This window comes from Phaseolus vulgaris, chromosome 7, assembly GCF_000499845.2.
Source record: "Phaseolus vulgaris cultivar G19833 chromosome 7, P. vulgaris v2.0, whole genome shotgun sequence".
Lineage (NCBI taxonomy): Eukaryota > Viridiplantae > Streptophyta > Magnoliopsida > Fabales > Fabaceae > Phaseolus > Phaseolus vulgaris.
Window position 1 is genome coordinate 33,170,747 of NC_023753.2, and position 22,569 is coordinate 33,193,315.

Consider the following 22,569-nt stretch of genomic DNA (forward strand, 5'->3'; position numbering starts at 1 on the left):
TGCTTTACAAAAGTAATGATGTCAATTTGTCATGTCGCCTAATAATTCTTTTTAAGTGTTAGATTGTCTTTATTCAGGGATTCTAATGGATTACCGATAGTTGTTAACAGGAAGGAACATTCATGTTGTTGATGTGGTCCACTACTTGAGATTATCATATATCTGTTTTTAAATCTTTATTTATTTCAATCTATCTTGTTTTTTTTTTTTTCTTTTCCTTTCCTAATAAGATCTGGATACCAGAATCCAATTTTCAGTTCCCTATTTTATTAACTAGGATGATTGTTAGATGTGATCCTATATTTCTATGGGATCTCTTTATTTATATTTTATCAATTGGGACAATTGTTAGGGATAACTATGTAGCCTTTTTAAACAGCAGAATTGATTAGAATATTATCAATGAGAAATAAGTTTCAGAAAACTTGTGATAGTTTAGGAGGTTCTGTCATGGACGAGTCTGCATCTTGCTTTCACCATTAGTCACAAGAAGGATTACTCTATTTCTAGGTCCATGAGGCTCCTACACGAAAGTTCATAACAATTGTTGAGGGATTGAACAGCTCTGTTCCATGGAATGATTATTTTTCTTGGTTGCTTTCTGTTGTGTACTTTTGTCCAGGATGGTTCATTATCCTCTCTTTTTTTTTCAATTTTTGTTTTATCTTAGTTTTCTTATAGTAAAAAATAAGAGTAAATTATACTCGTTCCCTTTGTTTTTTTTTTCCAGATTTTTCCTTAAACTCCTCCATTATTTTGCATTACTTTTACCCTCTTAAGAAAATGACATTAACTAACATTTTTGTTTATTTTTAGTTGAATAATGAAATTGTCCTACTCCACTGGTGTAATATAAAAAGTGCCCTCTCATTTAACTCCCCAATCTGGCTACCTCCTATTATAATCCAAAAACCTTACTTTCTTTGTGTAAGTCTTCCTTAAATACTATACGAGCTTTGAGACGATCTATTTCACTAGTAGGACCAACTTTAACAACATAGACCCATCTACAACCCATAGGCTTCTTACCAAGAGGAAGAGGGACAAGCTCCGTAGTACCACTATGTTTAAGTGTATGCATTTCATTAATCATAGCTTGTTGTCATCCAAGATGACCAAGTGCCTCATGAACATTTTTAGGAACATAATGGTGGACAAGGAGAAAACAATGAATGAGATAAGTGATGATAACTTAAAAAATTATAAACAAGATATGGATTACGAGCAGATCAAATACCTTTTTCTTAGAGGAATAGGCCAAGCTTGATCAGAGTTAAGAGAAGGCTATGAAGATGAAAGATCCATGGTATGAGAATTTGGCGATGAAGGATTTGAGTCACGAGTTTCTTTAGGCAATGATGAAGGTGTGATTTGTGCTCTATGCTGGTGTATGAGAAAAGTTGGTGGAGCAATGTTATTTGTACTTTGAGCTTGAGTTTAAGAGGAAGAAGGAATAATCAATGGATCGTAGGATGGAACATGAAGGACCTGTTGAATAGATGAAGAGTGTTCCATGGAGGACAAGAAAAAAGGGGTGTCTTCAAAGAAGGTTACATCTATAGATATATAATACCTTCTAGTTGAGGGAGAATAACATTTATACCCTTTTTAAGGCGAGAATATCCCAAAAAGACACACTTAATAGCCTTTGCAAAAAGCCTGTGAAGACTTGGAGAGACATTAACACATGTGCAGAGACATGGTATGGAGGATCATTTGGAAAAATTAAAGAGTGATGAACTTTCATTGATTAAAGAGTGAGGAACTTTCATTCATGAATTCTCATGACTTGGTCCCAAGTATTTGAATGAATATTAGAAAAAAAAGAATTACATCGTGTTTTAAACTTTTTAGGAAAAGATCTAACATATTTTTCTAACTGACAAGTTCACAATTTAAAGCTTGAATGTGTTTGAGACTAAGAATCATCATCTTCAATTTGGATAAACTTGGGTAACCCAAACGATCATGCAAAAGTTGTGGTTGGAGTTGCAAAACAAGATATTGAAGGACATGGTTTCATATAATAAAGACCCTGTGATTCATGTCTTCCAATCAAACGACCTGTACCGTGTTCCTGTATAATAAAGGAACCAACAATGAAGGTCACAGAACAATTTAAAGACCGAGTCAATTGACTCAAAGAAATTAAATTGTAAGGACGAGGAATGAACAAGACAAAATTTAAATTTAGTGAAGGGGATAAAGAAACTTGGCCAACTCCTTGAGATGCCACTTTGGATCCATTGGCAAAGTAACACGATGAGGAATTTTTGGGTAAGAAATGGAAGAAAATGAAGAAATATTACAAGGGATATGGTCTGAGACACCTGATTCAAGAATTCATGGACTATGACCTTCCACATATTAAGAAATGATGTAGTTGACACACTTGACATTGAAGAGAATTGACCTTGACTGATTTATTTCTCAAACTTGTACCTAAACAATTCTTTGTACTCTCCATAAAAAGTTTTAGATTCTATTTATTCAGATTAGACACATGAGTAGCTTTGTTTGGAAAACCATGCAAGGAATAACAATTTTCTTGGGCATAACCCATTCTCTTGCAATTTGAGCATTGAGGACGTACCACCATGTCCTCCTCGTATGTTCCGACCTCCTCTTCCACGAGGGACTGCCATTATGGTAGTTTCAATAACTTCATGTTGATTGTCATCTTTCATGTTAGGCACACCTGAGTTAGTGATTCAACCATCCATAGAAGGGATTTTATCACCAACTATAATTTGAGCACGAACATGATCAAAATATGAATGTAGGCTTTTTAGAATCAAGACCATATAATATTTATCAAGTTTCTTGTTGAGTTCCTCTAATGAGTCTGCCACTAGGAATCTTTAACTACTTCTAGTGCATCCCTAACCTTTGCCATATGAGAAACCATATCTTGGTTGGTTTGTTTGAGAGAAGTTACTCTTTGAGTTGAATCATAAAGATGTTGGATATCATTAGCAAAAATTTCCTCTGTATTCTTCGAATAAGAGACACATCAATCTCAACTGATTGCCATAAAAACAAATAGTTGGAAGTCAATCTTTCGCCACTTTTTGATCTGTCTGCATCAGAAATATAGTTGATTTCAGTTTCTAAGTGATCATGGTATCCTTGATTAGGGTACCATAATTCCACAGAGGTAGACCAAGATGAATAATTCTTCCCGTTGAGCCTTGCAATTGTAATGGTCAGAGTAGCCAAAAAGAAAGGAGCACAACCTATTGAAGCCACTTTAGAGAAGTGACCAAACTTGAGAACAAGTACGAGAAACCCTAAAATCGTGAGAGCACGTGTCCAAACACAAAGGTGAGTTGGAACAAAAAAATGAAGGTTTTGCCAAGGGATTCCAACGACGGGAAGGTGGCATATGGAGGACACACACCACCAACGAGAAGTGAGTAGATTGGCTTGTGGATGATCGGTTGGTTGTGAGACCACCACTGTTGGCTTGCGCTCCTCGGGGCAAACTTTTCTTTATTAAAACAACAATGGCTCAAAGGTGGACAACGGCAACAACAAAGATGATGAAGAAGACAGTGCTTGATTGTACCTGCTTTGACCCCTCTTGCACTGTTGTGTTTTGTATTGATGTAAATATAAAAAGAAGCAAGACACTTGTCAAAATCCCTAAACCTAAAGGTGGGTACACATAAAGGAAATATTATTAAAATAACATTACATTTTAATAGTGTTTGAAGGATTAAACCACAAACCAACTACAAATTAAGTAGCTTAACGTACTGTGCTGGCCTCCAAACTCAAGAACCACAATCATTATCCCTTTCTCCTTCAAACTGCTGCACGTTCCAGCTGTAATAATTTCCCCCACTCTTTGCTCCTTTTAATGGATAGCCTACAAAGAAGAAAGGTGTATGTTGGACCAAAAGTTTCATTAAAAGGCATTTGCCAGACACATTATCCATTGGGATTTCCAGAATAGGTAATGTTACGGGTTTGGGGTTGATGGTGTAACAAATCCCAAACAGTTAAATAGTTTTCGGTAGATTCTAACAAAGGAGGGATATCAAGTGAATTTTAAAAAAGAACAAGAGGACAATTTACTCATAATAATATTACAATGTTGTCGATCTCTATCCATGTCTTACAAATTATTCTTGTTCATTTCAAATTCTTCTACTTCAAAAGTGCTCCACATGGAAAGGTTTCTAATACCCACTCCTCCCATAGGGTTACAGAAGGCTGAGTAAAACTTCTTACAACGCCTAAAATGATCTCAATATCTATTTTGATATTTGATCTATGGCACACTGAAACGTGGAAGGTTTTGATTAATTTTTACTTTCGAGGCTTCACTTGTAGAAGTTACCCCCTACTAAGAGGGAAAGCTGCACATCTCAGTTGTTGAAATGACTGAGCTGCAGAGATTTAACTACCGAGACTGTCGATCTAACCAACATAAGTGGAAAAATAATAAAAGCTCAATTATGTGATTAATATAATTGGATATTTTCCATATGATAGGAGATACTTAGGTTATTCACATTAAAGAAAATGTTGATGATGATGGGTGTAGAGAATGCCGTAGGGAACCAGGATCTTGTAGCCAGAACTTAGAACTGTGGCCGACTGGCCATGTATGATTATCGGGAGTGTGTACAGCTTATTTTAACCAAATAGTCAAAGTTAATTTTGTTTCAGTCTGAAATTGTGGGTATCTGAGTCAACTTTGTTAATACAAATTACATCGTATCTATTTTTTGCTAAAAAGATTGTTAGGATGGTGACGAATGTGGCAGGGTTAAGGGTTAAGAGATTTTACTTCTGATACCTGATTTTGCTGTCTTAATGCCGGTTAAAAGTTTGAATAGCTTCATCTGTCATTTATTTTCATGATTAAAAGCCCTAAAGTGTTTATTTTGATTAAGTTCAACTTTGGTTTGTTCATCCTCTTGAGTTCAACTTTGAGCATTTATTTGATTTGTGTCTTAAAATTGGGTCTATGCGTAATTTAGCTTCACAAAGCTGAGATTTACACCTCATTTATATTATATATTATAATTTGGCAATATTTCTAAGCCTTTATTTCTAATGGTTTCCAACCGTGTTTTATTTTTTTCGTTCGCTGCCTTTTTTTCTTCTTTTTCTTTGTGTGAGATTGTTAGTATGACTTTTGAGAGTCCTTTTGTTTGACTCTCGAGTTAACAGATTCAAAGTTGGGACTGGTTAGCATGCTAAATCCAGTGGTCTTTATTTCTTTATTATTTCACTAGTTTACTTGTGTTGTGAAAACTTGGAACAACAATATTGGAAGAAGATTTTAAGTTTTGGCATATGTTTCTATGTGAACAGTTAGAATTATGCTCTTTCTTAATAATGTAACCTATTTCCCACCTCTTCAGTACTTTTTAAACTAGACTAAAATCAAGTCATTAGGATTGAGACAAGGAAAATTAGTAGCAACTCTTTATAATAACTATCCCAGGCTTATCTTCATTGAATTGAGAATAATATGATTGCGATTTCATTTATGTTACAAACAACAAGAGCACTACGTAATGTAGGGGGAAGTGGAGAAGTAACGGAGCCAAAAAAGTTTTTACAATTTGTAATCTGAACTGGTTTCTTGTTGGTATTTGACCATATATGTATTTTTGCTCTATTTTGGTTTGACAAATGCTGAGGTTCTGGATCAAGGTATTAAAAAACAATACAATCAAAGAGAGACATGAAGAGGGTGTGAGTTTGAAAGAGGAAGATAGAGAGACTTTGTGTGGGGCATGTGGAGAGAGAGAGATGTAGCTTATGTTTGGATTTGTTGTGACATGCGAGAAATGGTTGTTTGGAAAGTGCATGAAGATTACCCTTGCAAGGGCTGAGCATAAGAAGCAGTACAAATGTCCAGCTCACATTACAGCAACAAGAGAGCTCTATTTTGTTATTATAATCTTGCCATTTTTATGATTACTATTTTGTTTAGAAGATCAAGTTTATTTGATTTGTTGCTATATTATTCAGATGCTATAAGTGTATGATTTAGATGTCGAATTATCTACAATTACGATATTTATTTATTCATAAGGGGACTTAAAATATTACTATGCTATGCTCTTTAAATTTAACGAAGTTGTAAATGTGATGTGTCCATATCTTATTAAATTAATATTATCTCATGTTTAATTTATTTTATTTTGTATGATATCTATTCCAATTAAGTTCTAACATTTGTCAAGGAGAAGTGAAATGCAAGAGGGGATAATAGAGCATGATGGACTATTCTTTTCTGCGGTGAATATGTGCAGGAAAAAACATGCACTCTCATTCCATTTTCTCTTTTGTTTGGCCTATAACATTTGAATAGACAATACACGATACGTATAAACGATACGGTTTCACACTTTCACAACACTTTCACAATACGAATCGTTGTTTGAAGAATTTTTTCATCCTGAATTTTAGTGTATATGTATCGTGCTACTGTAATTCTTTCTAATTCATTTATTCAACATATGTAATTCTCTTATTCAGGCACATCTTGTGTTTTGATCAATTTTAATAATATCTCTGGCTTGCAAAAGGAGCACGGCACGATAAAAGATTAAAAAAATTATTAATATTAAATATTTTTAAATTAATCAAAATGTTTGAATTAAGATAATTTATATTCATGTTATTTACAATTCCTTCATAAATAGTATTTTAGTACGTCTAGCGTACAAGGTAAATATAAATATTTTTTTAAATATAGTTAAAAGTCATGATAAATACATCTTTATTATTTAAGTTATAATATAATAATGAAATTCATAAATATTTAAATATATAAATTATATTTTTGAAATTGTAATGAATAATTTAAAATGATATAATATTATTTTCAATAATTAATATTTTAAAAATTGAGATTCCATTTACAAATCAAGATAAAAAGAGCGTAGAGTAAAAATAAGATTTTTACTTCAAGCACTCCTACTATTACTAATTGTACTCCATACTAATTTAAAAGACTAAAATACCCTCTCATTGAACCGTGTCATGCCGGCATCGCTGCTACTGCACTTCCATTTCCATTGCAAATTTTGAAAGGAAAAAGAAGAAAGAACTGAAGAAAAAAACTGGTTTTGGAAAACTTCTAGAAGTTATCATTTATATTGTGAAAAAATTGTTCTGAAAATTCTATTATGTGAAGCTCATTTTGATACATTTCATATGTTCTAGACAATTTGTTTAAAAAAACATTGGAAGGTAGCATGTAAGGTTTTCTTTATCTCTTATATCTTCCCGCATTTCCTAGATTATGCAAAATATTTTCTTAACAAAAATAAGAAGTTGCATAACTTATTTTCTTCAATCATAAAAGTTCTTTTCATATTTTTATGATATTAATCAATAAATATTTAAAGTAATAAATATTATGTGTAAATCAATATTTTATGATTTCAATTTGAATTGGTTAGTTAAAGCTCATTGCTGCAAGTGTTGGAGATCCCACATTAACTAAAGATTAGAACTTTTTATAGTATATAAGTGGGTGCAAATCTCATCTCATTGATTTGATTTTATAAGGTTGAGTTAGACCTAAAGTCTACTTCTTAATAGCAAGTGAAAGGATATTTGATGCAACTTTTTTTTGCAGGTCATGCCATGAACTTGGTTTAAGTGTTAGTCTTCTGTTAATGTGGGGTTGTTTTTTTCTTTAATTACCAATGTTAATGGTGGATGATATGTGATAGTATGATCGATCAAACTCAAATTTATTTAAGTTGTTAAGCTTAAAGTTATCCAAAATGTATCATTCTTTATTGTTATTATATGTTATTAGAATTAGTATTAACAATTTGCTGAAAAAGTTAATAATAATTTATGTAAATAATAATGCTAAATATCTATATCAAACATAAATACTAAATAATAATTTAAAATAAAACTCAATTAAAATCTAATAAATTAAGTACTTTTGATCCACTTTGAGAGCTATGTTAATCTAGGATTCAATTTCAATATTCTTCCTTCATCATTTGTGCACTCTTCTACTAAAAAGAAATAGGCTTAGGTGGGTCCAATGAAGCACTGAAGTAAGCTTAAAAAACGGGATGCTTAATTTGTATTTTAAAAAATTAGATTTGGACATTTTTGTGGTGAAGCCTTTATTCTATTTTTTGTAGCACTCCTGCATCTTCATCAATACATTTAAGTCACCATATTTTACAAATAAAATAAGCACTTAATGTTGCAGTGCTTGAGTTCATTCAAAATATAAAATTCTCATGTCTTGCAAATGAAAACAACTTCTCAAATCGTGATATTACTATTAATTTAGCGAATGTAATAAACAAAAATTTGAAAGTGAATAAAATATACTGCAATATTCTATGCACCTCTATCATAAGTTTAATTAAAAAAATGTTACATTTTTATATTCCTTTTGACAATGATTCTTGCATGTGGCGAATCTAATTTGTCAACGTCAAACGCAAATTTTTAAAAGAGCTTCGCGTAAACGCTATCTCCAGCTTGAAATCACATGAACAACAAAAGCAAATCTTGAAGAACTAAAATATGTTTTATTCCAAAATGGCCAAATAAACTATGTTACTAACTTTAAAACTATTAAGATGACGTGTGTGAATACCTCAGTATTACGTAATAGAATAAACAAATAAGTCTTTGACCATGAATCCAAGTGTAATATTTAACCAACTTCAAGTTTTCAAACTCTCAAAGTCTCTTATCTTTTTTCCCCCTATATTAAATGCCTCATTTTTCAAATTTTGAATATGGGCTATGTTTATTTATTTTTGATATTGATGTATCATATTAAATTCTAAAATAAAGTCTCTTAAAGTAATAATTTACTTTTATAATTTTCTCTATAATTTAAAAAAATTATATTTTTTGTTTATTTAATAAATGAGTTCTTTATGACTATCAATTTAATACAACTTATTTTTCGTATAATTTTTATCTTCAGCCTGTTTAGTAATGATTATACTATATTTATAACTTAATAAATTTTATTATTTTTTTATACAATGTTTAAAATATTTTTTATTTTTATCTCTAAATTGTCAATTAATTAGTATGTTTTTTTTTTTTTTTTTTTAATTTATCAATCAACAGGTTCTTAAAGATGATTGAAAATGATTTAATTGATGAGTTGAAAATAAAATATAAAATATAAAATAATAATTACGAGTTAATTATCATAAAATTGTTTTTACTAAAAATAGATATGGAAAGTTTTGAGGTGGAGAAGAGATGACTTTTCCATAGACCGAACTTCGTTGTGTTGATGGTCACAAAGAAAGAAGGGAGGTTCACCTACAAATGAAGTAAATAAGAATATAAAATATTTATGATTATAAGAGCTATGAAGAGTTCATGTCACAATGATAAGTTTACAATTGACAAACCTAACAAGAAATCTTACACAAAATGTGCGGGAAGAGTCTATTGAACTCTTAGCAGAGACTAATATTATTCTAGGGCAATTCTTGTTAGTCTAGTTTAAAGAACCTGCACTATGGTCATGTTGTCCAAAAAGAGATTTACTTGTGTCATATAAGCTTGGATATGGGTCTTGAGATTCAACGTTTCATTGTATTTTTTCATACTTGACCTCTTCCATTTTTGGGGATGGATGTCCATAATCTTGGATGTGAAATGATGAAACCCTTTCATGTTAGCTATCATCATATTGTTCTGCAAAACGATTGAAACTGCCTTGAAGGACCGTTGTTCGAAGCTCCAAGTCTTTCTCTGTGATGATCTTGGTGTTGGAGTGCAACAAGGAGATACTCTTCTTGAGTTAATGGCCTAACGGAGGATGGTTGGAATTCAACTATGTCCTCGGCGCAATCTTGATTATCCTGAATAACTTGATGATTACGAGTTGTTTCGGTAATGTTTGAGTTTTCATTTGGTGTTGGACAATATCTTGAATATGTTAATTGACCCTAGTGATGTCATATCTACGGATTTGGGTCAGAACATTGGTGTCGTCTGTGAGGATTAAAATGAGGTTCCAAAGACAAATTACCAAATGGAAAAGTTGTTCTAAAGACAAATCCTTGTTCCCTCAATCCTCCAGTGACAAACTTGTTCTGGTATATTCAATAGTCACATATCGTCTAAAAGTCGAGATCAAAAACAATTTAAATACATTTCTCTTTCTTAATTTACAGGAACACCTTTTAAAAATAAATTTGTGATGAGATTTTAAATTTTAATACAAATAATACTTCATATACAATAATTAACTCTAGTAATATTATTGAGAAAAATAATTAAATACTAAAACTTATTTTGAATATATATGATTTGGAACGGATGAGTGAATATTATGGCTGAATCGTGAAAATGCAGTGCATCTCAACCTCAAACAGATCACCGATGCATGAATAATGCATTTGAATGCATATGTATTACTTTTAGAGGGTTTACTTTACAGGCAATGTCGCAATATTGACGTGACACAACAAATAATAGCATTATTAGAAATTCAGACTTTACTTAAGCTCCAAAAGAAATGGATTGTTAACCTTTAAAATGACACATTAGATAATAACATTCTTTTCAATTTTAAATTCAAATATCTTAGTTAGTAGCTATTTTTGAGAATATTTAATAAATAAATAAAATCTTAGAATTTATCATTAAGTTGTATAAAAAGCACGTTAAGATATATTGATGACAATTTTATAAACTATTAAAGACACTTTAAAAACAATATTTTGAAATTATACTTATTTTTTAGTTTATTGTTTACATATCAGAATTTAATTTAAAAATTTAGTAATATATATATATATATATATATATATTTTAAAACAATATTGTTCACAGTTTTTAGGAACCAAAACTCTTCATGTAAAAAAGGAATAAAATCTCTTATAAAAAAAATTAACTAAACCACCATCTACACCTTAAAAGTATGTACTGTCGTTTTTGAAACAAAAAGCTGTAAAATTTTCAAAGTTCTTTATTTTAAATCTCTAAATTTAATATTTAAAATAAAAAAAAATCTAAAAAACTAACTGTTTTTTCTCAGTAAAATATATTCTCAATTTCAAACTAATGTGATTGAATGAATATTCTTTAAAAATTCATTTGCTAATTTTTAAATTTAAAAAACCAATATAACATACTTTAATTAAGAAACTAAAATAATAACTTATAGATAAAAATTCCCCACCTTTATCATTAAAAAGAATTAGTTGATTAGTGTCCGTTTATGACAAGCAGTTTCAATAAATCGTGATACAATTATGATAAAAAATTAAACATCTATAATTAACTTATTTTTTTTATTTAAAAATTGGTACAACACCTCAAAAACTTTTTAGACCTAGAATTAGGTGGTGTTCCACGGGATACGTCTAATGCATTAATTAATCAAGTTATTAACTTTTTATTTGTAATAAATAACTTTCTATATTTCAATGTTCACCAAATGGCAAACACAAAAGGTAACAACTAAGGATTTTGATAGGTTAATTTCCACCTTTTCTTGGTTATAATAATAATGAATGAAATTTCGTCATGCATGACGTTTGCACATATCTATTCATTCTTCTTCTTCATCCTCGTCTATTCATCGTTAGCACCACATACTTTTATAACTCATTTATCTGTTTGTTTATGTTTTTTTTTATTATTTCATTTCAATTCAAGATATGTTAAAAAAAATGTTATATTCCTAAGAATATTTTTTGGACCAAATATGAGTAGAATTTTGTTGAAAATAAAAAGATTATTCTTAGGGAAATAAAGTGATAACCAATCATATATTATTAATTATTCCCGGAATTCCTCTATAGGAATGTCATTTCTAGGCGGGAATGAAATATGTTTTTATTAAATGCTTACGTGTGAAAATAAAAAAATCGAATTAATAATCACTAATGCTGCAATATTTTTAAAATGTAGTTTATCCAAAAATATTTTTTTGTTAAAAGTATGATTAATATTCTAAATTAATTTTTTAATAGTTATTTTAAATTTAAATTAGAATAAACTAAAAATAAATAATAATATGTTGCATAAAAAAATAAAAAACAACAGAAAAATTATATACTCTATGTATGAATGTCATTAGTGAATGAGTATTTAAGTTTATGTTGTCAGAATTAATGAAAAGTAATGTTGGCAACTTGGTCCTTTCTTTTATTTATTTGTTTTTTAGAGTACGATAAATATTTTTTCCAGTTTTTTTCACTTCCTACTTAAATTTGAAACAAACTTGTCCTAGTAGAATAAGGTTTCAATGTTTTTGATCCGTTATATATATATAATCTGTTAACTTATAGTCAAAGAATTAGTTGGTGTAGACGTTTTATTATTTGTTTATACGTGTGTCTAGTAATTATGACTTGAAGTTTGAGAATTAACATTTCTTTTTATATTTTTTAAAAATGTTGAATTTTTGCTGTAAGAAAAATGTTGAATGTTTATAAATTATCCGGAAAAATCAAAATAAAAAAATATAAAAATTGAAATTGGGAAAATAAAAATTGAGACGAAACAGCATTCATGTTAATATTCAAACTTCACATAGTATAACTATATATGCACTTTATTATGTTTATATTTTCTTGTTAACATTATACATTGAATTAATGCATGTAAAAAAGATATCGAGTTAATAGTAATGTTTGCTACGGATAATCCGCTGTTTAATATTAATGCACCCGAACCTAAGTGACAACATCTAAGCATTATATGATAAAAAAGCAAAACATAGTTTGACTAACTTGGTTGGAAAACTACATCCACCGAGATCTGTAGGTCCCAACGAGTGTATGAAAGTTAAAAGACGTGTGGATCAATATCAATGATAAAGTATTGCTATATTGCTTAAAAAACTATTGCAGATATTTCCATCCTTCTCACATATTTTTGGTTATCTGTTGTCATTGATATTAAGCAATGGTGCAAAATAAATCAAATTTCTTAACTGAATAGGGAAACAATATTGGGCATGGATCTTATACAAGAAGAAAAAGGAAAAAGAATGGAATTAGACAGGCAAAACTCATACTGTTGAAGCACTTGTGTGAAGTTGGACTAAGGAAGCATAAAATCCACCACTGACCTTAATGAGTGCTTCATGTTTTCCTTTCTCCACTATGACTCCATTTTTGACAACAGCAATGACATCTGCATTTCTTATTGTGGATAGACGATGTGCCACGACCACAGTGGTTCTGTTCACCATGACTTTCTCTAATGCATCTTGAACAACTTTTTCTGACTCTGCATCCAAGGCACTCGTCGCCTCATCAAGGAGTAATATCTTTGGACTTTTTATTATGGCTCGTGCAATGGCTACACGTTGCTTTTGCCCACCAGATAATTGGGTTCCCCTCTCCCCCACTAAAGTATCATAACCCTGCCATAGGAGGGAATATACAGCGTAAAGTCAAACACATTTGACAATAAGAACAGTTCAGCCAATAGAAATGTTGCGAAGACATAATAACATAAAAGAAGCTAAGAAAATGCTTGCCAGTGTTTTACCTGTTGTAAGCCACTAATGAATTTATGGGCATTGGCCAATTCTGCTGCAGCCGTGATTTCTGCTTCAGTAGCATTGCCTCCTTTTCCATAGGCAATATTGGCACGTATTGTTTCATTGAACAAAACTGGCTCCTGGCTTACAAGGCCCATCTGCTGTCTTAACCACTTGAGCTGTAACTGACGAATTTCTATCCCATCAAGTGTAATTTGCCCTGAATCAGGATCATAAAATCTTTGCAACAAGGCAATCACAGTGGATTTCCCACTTCCACTTTCACCAACAAGAGCGACCGTCTGGAACAACAGTTTTAATGGTGATCATTAGTTGGTGCTTATTGAACTGAAATTGAGTAGAAATATATAACTCAAACTCTACCTTGCCAGAATGGATGGTCAAGCTGAGGTCACGGAAAATCTGTACGTCAGGCCTAGAAGGATATTTGAAGTTCACATGACGAAGCTCAATTTCTCCCTTAACACTATCCAATGTGGTGCCAGACTCATCACTCGGGTCTATCTGTGACTTCTTATCGATTATTCCAAATATGGAAGCAGTAGCTGTCCTGGCTTTGCTCGAGTCAGGAGCAAAGGAGCTTGATTGGGAAATTCCAATAGCAGCCATAGTTAATGCAAAGAAAACCTGCAAAAGATGAAAACAAATACATTTTTAGGAAGTAAAAACATAATCTTGAAATCTAATACTCTTTATACACTCACTTTCCCCTCAAAAGTTTATAATGAGTGTTACAAGTATGAAAGAGTTAGTACCCGGAAAACATTTGAGAAGGTTGTCTTTCCAGCGTCAACAAGTCTAGCTCCTGCGTAGAAACTGGTTGCATAAACACAAAACAGTAAGAAAAATGAAACCCCAAATCCTGATCCGCTGATCAACCCTTGCCGTATCCCTGTTTTCATGGGACCCTCACATTTCTTCCTGTATAGTTCCATAACATTGTCTTCAGCACAGAAAGAAGCAACCGTTCTTATGCTTCCAACTGCATCATTAGCAACTTGGCTTGCTTCTCCGTACATCATCTGCAGCGACAAACATTCAGTACTACTGAAAATTTGTCTCATTGTCTGAATAATAGTTACTTTTATAAATTTGTGCAGCTATTGAAAATAAAACTAACCTTTGCATCTGCACTGAATCCCTTCATGAATTTCATTTGAACATATCCATTAACCCCAATCAAGGGAATCAAGACAAGAATAATTAGTGCCAGCTGCCAAGATGCGACGAAAGCAATGATTAAACCTGCTACTGCAGACGCTAAATTTTGAACCAATAGTCCCAGGGCATCACCAACAAGGGCACGCACTGAAGCAGCATCTGCTGAAAGCCTTGCACCTATTGAACCACTCGAGTTTTCAGGCTCATCAAACCAACCAACCTCCCTGTTGACAACCTTCTCGAAACACATTAGCCTGATACGTTGGATTAACTTACTTCCTGCCACAGAGAAAAAGTATCCTCGCGCAGGAATTATGAAAAATGATACAATACCAAGGGTCAAAAACATCAGTGCCCAAAAGTGGGAGTCCTTTTTCATCTTATCAAACGGTTCATAAAATGTCTTGATGGCACTGGAAATCAGCAGGCCAAATATTGGAAGTATAACACCATTTATTATGGCAGCTACAGATCCAAGCAGAAGAACTGGAATCTCTGGCTTGTTAAGGGAAGCAAGGCGGTGGAGTGGAACCTCTTTTTCTTTGGGCATTGAGCTTTCATGTTCAGGATCAGAAACGTTAACTGCTGTGGGTAAACCGAAGGAAACTGAAAATGAATGACGGCTACTATTCCCTAAGGATGACCCCCTGCTAATAGATCTTTGAAGTGATTTCCTTTGACTAGATTGTCTTAGGGATTCAGAAGAAAGTTCACTCTTGCCAACATGGTCTGCATTCTGTTCTGTCTCCTTGCTTATTTCTTGTAGGCGTATAAGCTGAGAGTAAGCTCCCTCAGGATCCTTCAGTAATTCTGAGTGTGTTCCTGATTAATAAACACACAAAGTTATTGCGAGATATATGCAAACAAAATTGTGATGATTTGAATTATATTCCATATGCAAACAAAATTGTGATGATTCGAAATATACTCTATATGCAAAAAAAGTATGCATCAGAATCAAAGAGTTAGTCTCACGCGCGCGCGCATATATATTTATGATCAACCGTTTAACGAGTGGGAATAGAAAAGAAAGCACGTTTTCAATGAACTGGTGTGGTACCATTCTCAACCATCTTCCCTCTATGAATGACAGCAATCATATCAGCATTTCTCACTGTGCTCAAACGATGTGCCACTACAACAGTTGTTCTGTTGACCATGATCCTGTCTAGAGCCTCTTGCACTATCCTTTCAGACTCTGCGTCAAGTGCACTTGTGGCTTCATCCAGAAGTAGAATTCTCGGATTTTTTAGGATTGCTCTTGCAATGGCAATGCGTTGCTTCTGCCCACCAGACAACTGAGTTCCATGTTCACCGACCATTGTGTTTAGTCCCTGCATGATAAGGTAAGAAGTAGAAAATTACTAATGTTCCCAGATTACGAATCAAGAAGTAGCCTTAAATTGAAGTACTCTGGCTACAGCGTAGAACCTGTGGAAGTTTATCAATGAATTTAGCAGCATTTGCAAGTTCAGATGCAGATCTTATCTCTTCAATTGTTGCTCCCTCCTTTCCATAAGCAATATTATCCTTAATGCTAGATGCAAACAACACCGGCTCCTGGCTGACAAGGCCTATTTTTCCTCTGATCCACCTAAGCTGAAATTCTTTCAGGTTTATGCCATCAATAAGAACTTCACCAGCCTGTGGATCATAGAATCTTTCTACCAAACTGATAACCGTGGACTTTCCACTACCACTTTGTCCAACTAACGCTGCAGTTGTACCACTAGCTATATGAAGAGAAAATCCATTAAATATCAGTTCCTCAGGTCTTGCTGGATAACTGAAATAAACATCCCTTAAATCTATTTCGCCTTGAATATCTTCTAGTATTTTTCCATTTGGATCATAAGCATCTATCTCTGGCTTCCTTTCAATTGTCTGGAACATTTTATAAGCTGCAGCCTGACCTGCAGCAAAAGCACTCAGGCTAGGGGATGCTTGTCCAAGAGACCTATGATTTGAAAAAAAAATAAAAAAATCATGTAAATAAGTTACGGATCTATTTATTTATAAATGTGGCTACATTTTGGTTTGTTTTAAAAAAATGAACTCCCCAAACTTCCTTAGCAGAGGAAATATATTAAAATAAAATGCTACTTACATCGAAGCAGTTAGGAAGGAAATAATCACATTAATCACCGTGCCCCCATTATATCCTTTTTCCATTATCATCTTTGCGCCAAACCATACAGCCAAAGCATAACCACCAAAAATCACAAGCATAACCGTTCCTAGGCCCACTCCAGCCAGGGAACCTTCACTCACTCCTGATCTGTAAGCATCCACAAGAAATTTGCTATAACTATTTACTGCTTGCTTTTCCCCAGTAAAGGATGCAACCTGGAAATATTCATAGGGAAATAAAACATGATTATCATAGAATGTCAAGACGTAGGCAACAAGAAATTAGTACATTCAATCGAGAAATTATAGAATTCCGCAGATATCTACTTAGGTTTCAACAAAACAACATACGGTTCTTATTGAGCCAATTGTCTGTTCGACTACATGTGAAGCTTTTGCATAAGCCGTTTGACCTCGAGAAGCCATCTTGCCTATGATGACGGCCATAGCAGCTCCCGACAAAACTAGAAGTGGAAGAGTGGCCATCATGACACAAGTAAGAAGCCACCCTTTGATAAATGCTATAGTAAATCCCCCAACGAATGTTGCCATTAACTGCAAAAATTTCCCAACCTGTTCAAAAAAACAAATGTTAGCATATTCAAAGTGGCTTTATGCTCCTAATTTGCATTCAAGCCTGCAAAAATTATTATCTTTTGCATGTTGCAGCATATGACTGGTACCTTCTCACCCATGGCATCTTGTATGAGAACTGTGTCACCTGACATCCTCCCTACCACCTCCCCAGTGCTTGTTTCCTTATCGAAGAAAGCAATATCTTGTCTCAGAATTGTTTTCAAATACAGTCCCCTTATTCGTGCTGCCTGTCTCTCCCCCGTGACCATCCAGCTAGTCACCTCTGAAAAATGAAATGGTTCTCTCAACTTCGGTGTCTAGAAAAGTCAAATGGTTCAACACAAACCAAAGTGATCCGTCGTAATTATAAAATATACTTACGGAGAAACGCTGCCATCCCAGATCCCACTGCCAAGTACACAAATTTTAGAGAAACCTGTAGTTTTATCAATCAAATCAAACAACCTAAGATCTCCTTATAACTTATAACAAGGGTTCAAAAGCTGATTAACAAAGTCAAGACAAATCTCACTTAACCAACCTAGACATTTGTGTTTTTACCTTGGACACTGCTTCCACCACGTTAGGATTTTGCTGGTTACTACCGAAGCTATCAATCATTTCACCAAACAGCAACGTCATAATAGGCAAACCCATCCCATTTCCAATGGCACCAATAGTCCCAACAACCATCAAAAGAATGTCAGTGGAGTCTGCGAAAGCGAACAGCTTGAAAAATGGAACTGTCTCAGGTTTTTCTTTCTGTTTACTTTTTTCTTCTCTTTCCCCATTCGTGCTGGTTCCTGCACGATTCTCTGACGTGCTTGTGTCATCATGCTTCCTCTCTTCATCATTCTCCACACCCATGTCAGATCAGCGCTTTCTGCTCTCCAACTACGCAAAATTACCAAATAAAATAAATTCAAAAATCACAACTCCAAAAACCTTAACACCTCAAAGCATCACAAGCCAAATAACTTGCAATTGACAACGTAAATCACGAACTCAGTGATAGGTTGAACAAAAGCTAAACAACACACTAAAAAGACTTTCTACTGTGTTTGTTGGATTGAAATTAATTTCATACTAAAAAGAAAGAATCTTGAAATATTTCAATGCAAATCAAGTTGCCGGAGCCAGCTGGCGTTCACCAAATGAAACTTCAAACACGCGGAGACGTGAAGCAATCGTTTGCTTCCAAAGCGAGATTCATTCACAACCATCACAAACAGAGCAATACATGTAAAAAACAGAGTGTTGTGTTGATATTGGCAACTCGAACAAAAGTTTCTACTAATCTAGGCAAATATATTGCTATGGAAACGTGCCGTTTCGGTGGAGTTTAAAGAAAGAAGAACACACGCTTGAATTCGCTGATCCATACAACAAACAAAAGGATGAATAACTCGTTTCATTTTGTCACCCACCACACTGCAAAAAGAAAAAAAAAACTCACTCTCTTCTCCCCGGAAAATTATAGTAGGTGGCTGTTAAAGGGCGGAAGAAGAAAAATGATGCACTTGAGTCAAAGTTTTACACCATATCATGCTTTATTATTGCAACACGCACAATGAGTAGCGTTTCAAATTTTCAAGTTTCAACGCTTGAATATGAACAACAACAAAAACAGTGTAGAGAGAGAAGAAGAAAGAAGGGAAAAAGTTTATTGTATTTTTTACCTTTGGAAAGAAAACTGGAAGAGAGAAGCGTTTTTGTGTATATATATATATATGGAAAATGAAACTATATGTAGGATGGTTCCTACTGAGATCTGACAAGTGTATTAAGAAGATTCTGTAATGGAGGGTAGTTCTGTAGAAATGTTCACATTCATACATACACACACACTCATATATATATATATATATATATATATATATATATATATATATATACACATGTCATCGCTTAAAGAGCAAGCATTTTCTTCTTCTTCCGTGACGTGATGCGCAAGGACAACTAACAATGAAAACACGCACATATATATTCATACCACATTTAATTTATTTTTTTTCTAAACTTTCCATTGAATCCTTATTCTAAGGGTGGTAATAATAATGGTCACCAGAACCGTTTTGACTTAACTATGATTAAACTCAATGGAAACGGACTCCTTAATCAACGTGTTTTTAATATATATATATATATATTTAAGAAACAAACAAAACACATTTAATTCTATAAATAGTTTTTAAATTTTTAATTAATTAATTAATTACTATCTTTATTTATATACATTCATAAGATTATTATTAGATTATAATTAATATGATTGGAACTTTATAAGTGTAAATCACGGTTAGTAAAATAAAACACCTTGTGTCATAACAAAGTGGACTGCGAGGTTAGTCAATTAGCTTATGTACACACAGTAAAAACATATTTAATTAATTTTTTTTAAATGACTAATTAATAGTTCTATTTGTATAAATTAAAAAATTATTAATTTTACATTTTAAATTGCAATTAAATATTTTATAAATTTTAATATATTTTAATAATTTTACATGTTAATCCCATGACAGACTAAATGGAAGTCTTTAACCTCAGTTGCTATATCATCTTTACCTGAGTATACATTTTGACTTAATCTTTTTAACACATTAATTTTCTATACTATCCCTTGTTAATTAAAATTCATTAATATTATAAATGCAACTCATTAATAAATTTCATTTGATACAAAAATGTTTCAAATTGATTAATTTATTTTTTTAATACGTATTATTAATATTTGTATACTTTTATATTCTTTTGTTTCTCTTTCTACTATTTTTTAAGCATTTGTCCTCCCTCTTAGTTATGTTCTTTAGAATTCGAAATTTTAGTTAAAGAAGTCAACTCCGACACTTGGGAACAACAATTTATCGTTTTTTAATTAACTAGATTTTAAAATAAAAAGACAAGTTAATTTAATTAGAAAGATTAAACTTATTTCATATATTTTAAAATAATTGTAACATTAATGAGCATACACTCTTTTTGGTTTTGAATATTTAATTATTTTAATCTCTTTCATCATTAATATATTTTGTTTTATTTTCTATTTTCCGTGCAATTTTATTTTTTTGAGAATCTTTTACAATGTGGTGACAGAACAAGAAGTTTTTAAAATAAACTTCATAAATCAAAGTTAGACCCGGTTAAAAATACTAATAAATTTATTTTCTGTTTGTTCAATTGAAAGAAGTGATCCAAAATATTTTTACAAGGAATACATAATGCAGAAAACATTTTATATTGGCTGTTGTGAAAAAATATCTATTTTTATTATTTTATAAAACAAGTATTGTATATTTTAAAGATAATAAATTATTTAAATTTTATTTAACTCTTTTTTTCTTAAATATTATAGAGTTTTCTAGAAGAATATGTAGAATATATACAATTATTCTTACTTTTATCTTTTTTTTTCTCTTTCAATAATATCTCATACATATATAAATAAATAAATAAATAAAAAGACATAATTAGTTTAATTTTCACAATGTAGCATCTGGCTTATGTTCTTCATGTAGCATTCAGACTGAATGACTCTATGAAATTACGTCGCTACTTCCACATGGTACGGGTAACGTAGGAGACATCTCTCTTTTTCCCAGGGGGAATCCTTAGAATTACCACAGCTTAGCTTTCAATTCGCCTCTGACCATCAAATGAAATGTGAATAACCCGCCCTCCCCTGTTTGAAACAAAGAGTGCTTCCGGTTCTGTCGGTGCTTGAAACAATTTTGTCTTCTCCATATTACTATATCTCGAGAGTCAATAATTTTATATGAGGAACTACTGAACTCAATCACTTGCTGCCGTTACTCTTCAGTTTTCTGTTGAGGTCTATCCTGTAGAGGTACTCCAATTGGATCAGTGATCGATTTCTAGGTTTCGCATTTATACTAAAAACTTTATGATGCAGTATGATTAAATATATATATATATATGTATATAGAAAATATTATAAATATATATATATATATATATATCTTTTTATTGGAAATTTAAAATATATACATATATCAAAATAAGATGGGTTGATATCAAGTTTCATACTATTTTTGTTCGAGTGAGCAAAACTACTGTCACTTCAGTAAAAATAGACACAAGAATATATAATCCAAATTTTTACTCAATTTTCGCGTGAAAATGGATCTGAGAGCAGGTCAAACTTTTACTCAATTTTCACTCGAGCGAAAATGAACTTGAAAGTAATGTAATTTTTCCTGTTAACTAAATTTCAAGTTTTACCCAAACTCAATTTAATACTAAAATTATATTTTATAAAACATTATATGATCAATATAATACTACCTTTCTCATTATTTGACTTTTACTCATTGAATTAAGATGTCAACAAATATCTATGTAGTCAAGATTTTTAAATAAGATCAATTCAAATTCAACTCAAACATTAAACTTTTATTATTATTTACATTTCAAACAATTCCTAACCGGACTCAATAACTTTTAAAGAATTCATTTGACATCAAAATTAAAACATTTAAATTACCAAATTATCAAATATCTACTATCTATATGCTTTCAAAATCAATCTCAATCAATCAATATTTATTTTACTCAACAACAAACCCTATTAGAGAATTTTAAAACTTGTAATCACATCACCTATCACCTATCACCTTCACAATCATGATCTAACAAAGGGTTGAAAGGTAAAACTAGTTCCCCTCTATCTTATTAAAAATAGGTTACTCACAAAAAACTACAACTCCTAAAGATAAGACAAATATTCTAACTTGCACCACATAATCTTAATTAATGATCCAAACATATCAATAAAATTTTGAACTAACAAATACTAATTGAGAAGACATCACACCCAAAGAACAAATAAAAAAAATTGTATAATGAAGTTATACTAATAATAATTTTGATGAGTGCAAAGTAAATTTCTATGATCAATTTTGTGAAAAATGAGGTTAAAAATCTAGATAAAAAAAACTTCTATATAAAAATTCTGATTATTTTTAAATAAAATCTGAATAATAAAATATTCAAATATCATCCTAATTATCATTTGAGAAATATATTTCTCATTTTTTTCCTACAGTGAATTTTTTTTTTCAATTATTAAATTTAATCCAAAGCTAAATTTTCGAGAAGCTAATTTACTAACATTAATTTGCGGAATGGAAATGAAAATAAGTTGAAGTAAACTCTTAAATTCACTTTTTTTAAAT

General features: G+C 31.8%; 1 protein-coding gene across 4 annotated transcripts; it reads right to left on the reverse strand.

Annotated features, from left to right (window-relative positions):
- Positions 1-12,805: 12,805 nt before the first annotated feature.
- LOC137830160 (ABC transporter B family member 21-like) lies at positions 12,806-19,222 on the reverse strand. Of its 4 annotated transcripts, none has more exons than XM_068637333.1 (13): positions 19,054-19,222; positions 17,936-18,268; positions 17,756-17,810; positions 17,482-17,657; positions 17,150-17,371; positions 16,776-17,014; positions 16,100-16,625; positions 15,729-16,002; positions 14,628-15,490; positions 14,263-14,529; positions 13,871-14,134; positions 13,495-13,788; positions 12,806-13,366 (listed from the first exon to the last, which is right to left on the reverse strand). In XM_068637333.1, exons 2-13 carry the CDS (start codon positions 18,239-18,241, stop codon positions 13,010-13,012), a joined length of 3,843 nt encoding a protein of 1,280 aa, XP_068493434.1. In that variant the 5' UTR covers positions 18,242-18,268; positions 19,054-19,222; the 3' UTR covers positions 12,806-13,009. The 4 variants fall into 4 exon arrangements, with proteins under 4 accessions (XP_068493434.1, XP_068493435.1, XP_068493437.1 ...); XM_068637334.1 differs by having other exon boundaries at positions 18,831-19,057; XM_068637336.1 differs by lacking the exon at positions 19,054-19,222 and adding an exon at positions 18,526-18,896.
- Between the last annotated feature and the right edge of the window lie 3,347 nt (positions 19,223-22,569).

Coding starts and splice junctions, on each gene's coding strand:
- LOC137830160 (XM_068637333.1), bottom strand. CDS start 18,241: ATGGGTGTGGAGAATGATGAAGAGAGGAAGCATGATGACACAAGCACG. Junction 17,372..17,481: donor AAGATGCCATGGGTGAGAAG/GTACCAGTCATA, acceptor TTTTTTGAACAG/GTTGGGAAATTTTTGCAGTT. Junction 15,491..15,728: donor AGGGAAGATGGTTGAGAATG/GTACCACACCAG, acceptor TTTATTAATCAG/GAACACACTCAGAATTACTG.